The sequence below is a fragment of the Equus quagga genome, chromosome 11, assembly GCF_021613505.1.
Source record: "Equus quagga isolate Etosha38 chromosome 11, UCLA_HA_Equagga_1.0, whole genome shotgun sequence".
Taxonomy (NCBI): Eukaryota; Metazoa; Chordata; class Mammalia; order Perissodactyla; family Equidae; genus Equus; species Equus quagga.
In genome coordinates this window covers 38539102-38545101 of record NC_060277.1, presented here as the reverse complement: position 1 = coordinate 38545101, position 6000 = coordinate 38539102, and the positions used below count along the sequence as shown (strand labels likewise).

At 34.8% G+C, this 6000-nt stretch overlaps 1 protein-coding gene across 4 annotated transcripts in view; it reads right to left on the bottom strand.

Moving 5' to 3' along the window:
• Window positions 1-1055: 1055 nt before the first annotated feature.
• The window catches only part of EPHA7 (EPH receptor A7), a 169023-nt gene continuing 164078 nt past the window's right edge, over window positions 1056-6000 (bottom strand). For all 4 annotated transcript variants that reach the window (XM_046677608.1, XM_046677609.1, XM_046677610.1 and 1 more), the window contains exon 17: window positions 1056-4542. In XM_046677608.1, coding sequence (XP_046533564.1) covers window positions 4428-4542 — 115 coding nt within the window. In that variant the 3' untranslated portion in view covers window positions 1056-4427. The remainder of the gene's footprint in view (window positions 4543-6000) is intronic.

The following is a 6000-nucleotide window of genomic DNA, read 5'->3' as shown; positions in this document are numbered from 1 at the left end:
GTAAATTCCTTTGTCCCACTCTCCGCTCTACTCTCAAATCCTCAGTAATGTTGACTACATAACCAAAAAAACAAAGAAAAAATTATTACTGATGATCACCGTATTAAAATCCATTTTTTACTTAGTGATAGAACTTGTATATCCTTAAAAATGATTTTATAAATGTGGAGCAAAATGAATGCTAGTGTATTTTTGTATGACTTATGAATCCAGTTCTTTAACAGATCATTTGACTGCTCCTCAGTGTTTCAAGCTATATAATTACCACTGTGTGGACTGAGCAAGAGCATTGCTTGTTGGATACTCAGGGATAGCCGTGACTTCAAGATCACCTTTGAATTTCAGTTCAACCTAGCCTGAGCCTCAGCATCATAAGTGGGATAACCAGTGAAAACACCTCATCTGGTATCTGCCTATTCTCATTTTTTGAAGTGCGTTTGGATATTTTTTAAGAGTTTATAGTTTAAAGATGGTGATCCTGCAGAAAAGGGAGTGCTTAGTTTTCTTCATGTCAGGTGCAAGCTGCAATGATCACTGAGTCAGCGTCAACGGCAAACAACTCAGACAAGCAGATTTTTATCACTTTTTCCATTTGTTCTGGATCCTATGTTGGCATCCTGCAGCTTCTGAAATGCAATAACTCTCTAAGTTGCTGCATTATATCAAAGGTTTACAATATTTGTCAGGGCCCAATGAGAAAATGCTTCCTTTCTCATGAAAATGTCCTTGTTAGTACCATGTAGTTTCAAGAAGGAACAAAAAAAGGTTTTAATGAAAATGTTTGACAGTAAGGCTCTTTGAAGACATAGTCTTGACTTGTTATTCTGTTACAGTTAAAGTGGAATGAAGTCAGTGTGTAAGAGGAAGAGAGGAAGCAAGGGCTATGGATTGTCCTTGTATTCTGATTGGTCCACTGAAATATTTCAATAAAACCTTTACTCTAAACATCTCCATTCATGATATTGTGTGAGAAAATAAAGAATCAGTAAGGGACGTAAAGGAATCGGCCAATGATTGGAGACAGGATTTTCTTTACATTGTCTAATAGACTCGTTTATTATTTTAAGCTGGTAAAAAGAGACTTATGATTCGTGTTGAAGAAAGAGTTATTTGTGCTTGATACATTGAAGACACTGTTCAAAAGCAGTTTGTCCTTATAAAAGGATGACCCCTGTATAATTCTTAGGCAAGGAGGGACAAATTCAACCAACAAAAAGCACATCTCGCCCCGATTTCCCCAGGATTTCTCCACATATAGCAAAAAAATATACATCAGTAATTTATTTGAACATGCACATCAGTGAGCAGCAGAGTTCTAGGCTACTCAGGAAACAAAAGGGAGGTTATCAGCATTACCTAAATAAAAAAAGAGGTGAATTACACCATTTTAATTGTCTTAAAAACACGGATAAGAGGAGCAATTAAAATATAGTCCTAAATAGTCCTAGCTAATGTAGATTACATAAGTATACAATATGATTCAACTAATAGTGCTCTGACAAGCATAAACCACCAGTTCTAGTAAACAAGGCCCAGATCAATTGCTGAGAAAAATGTTCGATTCAGATGTCACCAAAGTTACTTTTATTTCAGTACTGAATGCAAAAATGCAAAACACAAGTCAAGTGTGAAGACAGCGTTCTAAAAAAGGTGGCTCTATTAAAGCAAGGAGGCCATTTCCTTTTGCATTTTTATAATTTTTGAATTCTATTTTTGACGTTTGCTTTCTCTACCTTTCCTCCCCTGAGCACTAATTTACCAAAAAAAGATTTCAAGGTGCAAGTTGTACATTCTTATCGTTATACCATTTCATCTCTTTCTGGAAGAGAGCATTACAATCAGCATCACAATGTTCATTCTGTTTCTCTGAATATCTGTTTCACATACATGTATTTCAAAATCATAACGTTGATTGGGAAAAGAAACCTACAAACGAGAGAGTGATGTAATCATACACTTCCTATTGTGCTGTGTGTCTTTCCCATCCCTTCTCCCCTTTCCCTGTAAAGAGCTGTAAAAAATTTAAGGCAGATGAGGTATATTGCTGAAGAAAAAAGTTATTTTTGAAAAAAACTCAAAAAAACTTTTATTCTGCCCTTCTACTCAAGAAAGACTACTCAACTATAAATCTAGTGCTAGAAAAAAGCAGGAAAGACACCGTTTGCATGTACCCTACTATGTCTTCTATTTCTAGAATGGCTTTTTGTCAAGTTAATTTTAATAGAAAAAATAAGCACCTTAAGCTATGAACAAGAAAAGAACTTCATTACTAAGGACACTCACTCAAACTCGCTCACTCATTCTCACAAAGGCCAATGCTACTGATTAGAATCGTAAAGTGCTGTACTTAGTATAAACACTTGTATACACTGCAGACACTGAAAAATAACCCTCAAGCACATTGTATTATAGTTCCAAAAATATATTTACAGTCTATTACAAAGATTACAAATGGAAGTGTCTAGGTGACTGTATTATGCTAATTAAAATTATTTTACAGATTATTTTTCCTTAGGGACAAAAAACATTTTAGTGAAATTAAAATGAGTTTTCTAGTCAATCAAAAAATAAATTAAAATATCAAATAACACTGTACAGTGATTTAAAAGAAAAAAAAAGGGTGGGGAGGGGTTTGGGAAGCAATCCATTTGAGTTTTTCTATAGCCATCTTTGGTCCTAAATGTGGGAAAACACATTATGTAGCACTGAAAATACCTGTTCTTTTGTGATGCTCTGCAAGTAAAATAGAAAAATATAGTGCATTTTCAATGTATTCAGAGCCCACTACAGAGAAATGTGTGTACAAAACAAGACAGTATAAATAAAATTTACAAGCTTTACAAAGGAACATTTACAGATTTTGTTTCTGTTATTTGTTTGTTTGTGGATGCCCACATTATCAAACAAGACCAATTATGACCGATCCCTGGGATCTTTCTCTATTAAAATCATTATAAACAGCCCAATTCTCTTTGGAAGTACAACAGTTCAATTCTGGGGTAGTTCATGATTTTCATAACTTTTGAAAGCATTACTCACAATATGTATACATTCCTGAAATATCTATAAAGACACATTTAATTATTGCTTATGAAATCCTAACACAGTAATTCAAATAATGTGGTTTAATAAATAAAGCTTAAAAAGAAAAAGCCAGATCCTTCACCTCTTCCTTACATGGTAAAAAGAGTTCTTTCATTTAACAAGTTTCTCACATCGGTGTTCACAAATAAAAGACTTTTCTTTTTAACTGCAAGGGTGATGTTGTGTGCAGCAAATTTACTTTTGAAAGGTGAAAATTGTGAACTGCCCCTTTTCTCATGCTTCAGAGTTCCAATAAAAACCTTAATTCTTTCCTTTCTTGTTTGGACTGCATTAAACAGAACAGGATATAAAATCTATGTCAACTATTTTCCCTAAATTTCTTAATGTCACAATACTGAAAAAATCTTGATGTGCTCAGATTAAATTTTAGATAACACTGGCTAGTTCTTGCTTTCAGAGACTTGCCTTCACCAGCATTCTTTAGATGAAGTGCCTCATTTTTAAATTTTTTTTATAGTCACAAACCTACGATGAGTTTTTTTTTTAATTAAATTCTGTCTAGTAAAATCACTCTATAAACAATCTGTTAAAAGTGCCTTATAGTATTTATGGATCATTATTGCTTTTTTTCATTGAAAAGATAGTGTGTTGTCTGATCTTTACAAAAAAATTTCTTTTTAAAAAATATCAGAGCTCTTGGCAACTTGCATTTTCTTGACTACCTGCCAATTAGCAAACAATATCAAAACAGCACTGATCAACAAATAAAATGGCACAAAAAGGATACCAATGTTGACAGAGAGATATCTTCAATTCCTCAATCATGCTATGCTTTTTTTTTTAAATTTGAGATACTTTCAAAGGTACCCAGTGTAGTTATGTGTCATAGATTAACACTAAAAATGTCCAAAGCTATAAACAACTCTCTAAAACAAAGTCCTTATGAAGAAGAAACACAAATGATTTTAAAAAGGAATAGTCTGAAATCACATATTTAAGGAAAATATTTCATTGATTTTAACAATAAGATCATGATTTTATTTGACAAATATATTCTTTCTTAAATTCTTTATGTACATTTTAAAAAGTCTATACGATAAAAAGGAGGTTAGAGAGCTCAAGGTGTTTGGATGTTTTTCAGGTAGTACTTTGTTTATTGTCACTGCTGTTTTCCTGGCCACCAGTGGTGGATCCTAAATTCCCTTTTTATATATTCTGGTGGCACTTAGGAGTTCAAGTCTATAGGTACTTCTTAAATCTTCTCTTCACTGTAGGAAGGACCCAGGACATCAACTGTCTTCTAGCAGCATTCTATGCATATACTGAAGGCCAGCACTGTTCTCTCTTAAGCCATAATCTCCCTCATAAGGGAGAAATGCCCATCACACTTGGATGCCGGTTCCATGTAAATGGAGCATTTGTGCTCTCATAGTCTGAATGCTGCTCATGATTTTCTTTTGATGGCCAACCAATGTGATCCCCAAACTCATCACATCCCTGAAAAAGACAAATGCATTTTTTGTTAGTTACCTTACAAAGGATGTATTTGGTACTAAACTGTCATCAACTCCTTAATTAAATAACCTGTTTATCTAAGGCAAACAGATTTTATCTTAGTATTCTTGGGTCTTACCATCATAATTCTGTATTGGGTTGGACTGGCAACCTGAATCAACATCCTCCTTTATAAAAACCTACCTGCTCAGGCTCTCCATGTGCCATGGTAAGTTATCTCTAAACTGATTTGAATGTTTTTGTAAGAAATGATCAGTCTTAAAATTATTAACTTAAAGTAATGTTAGGAAATGTTATTTGAAATATTGTATACTTGAACCTAAGTGAAGTTTAAATTTGTTTTTTTTTTTTGAGGAAGATTAGCCCTGAGCAACATCTGTGCCCATCTTCCTCTACTTTATATGTGGGATGCCTGCCACAGCATGGCTTGATAAGCAGTGCATAGTTCCGTGCCTGGGATCCGAACCGGTGAACCCCAGGCTGCTGAAGCAGAGCACACGAACTTAACCCCTGCACCACCTGGCCAGGCCCTGGAGTTTAAAATTTTTAACTGTTAAATAGGATATAGTCTGAGTGGAAACATTTGCTGGGCTCTAGTAGATCATGAATCATCAATGTTCGTATACGATAACATACCGAGTTTAATTATTCTGTGGTAATTCTGAGCATATAATTGGTTGTATACTTAATCAAGTTCAGTTCAATCATTTGATGAGATTTCAAAAAAAGTATTCTTTAAAGTGTGCAATCCGTATGTTTAATAGCTTAAAATTGACATAAGCTAGCTCTATCTGTCCATGTACCTTTACCTTTCCTAACAGCCAGAAAGATTGAGCTTAGGTATTTACAAGCAGCTAAAACACAGCAACAGCACAGTACTGCAGCATTTCGTAGCAATGGTCTAATAAGACTTGGAGGAAATAGTTTTTCAGGGGTATCAATTGCTTTGGGGACACTGGTGCAATTATGCCAGCTCTACTCAGGTGGTGACTTGCAGGAAACCAAATAAGATTATATGCATGTGCTTAAATTCACATACATGCCATTTCCGGACATGCCAGGAAAGAGCATCTGATTTCTAGCCTTCCTCCCTTCTGAAAAGTGTGGACCCCTTCTCACAACAGTACATCAATAGGATCCCACTAATAGAACCTTGATAATTGTTTCCCTTTTCAAACACACTGACTGAGAGGAACTGTATCGCCCATAGAGTTCTGCTGCAGCCAAGGAAACTGAGGTTCGGAGATAGTGAATGGATTTCCCAGGACCACAGAACCGGTGATGGAGCCAGAAACATAAACTGAATTCTTTTTATTTCCAGTTCATAGAAATTTTGAAAGTTGTTTTATCAGGTCATTCTTCAGGTTAAAAAAAAAATTGAAGCCATCAATCACGCAATTTACCAAGAGTAAGCTAAACTCTTAGTTCCAGTTAATTGAA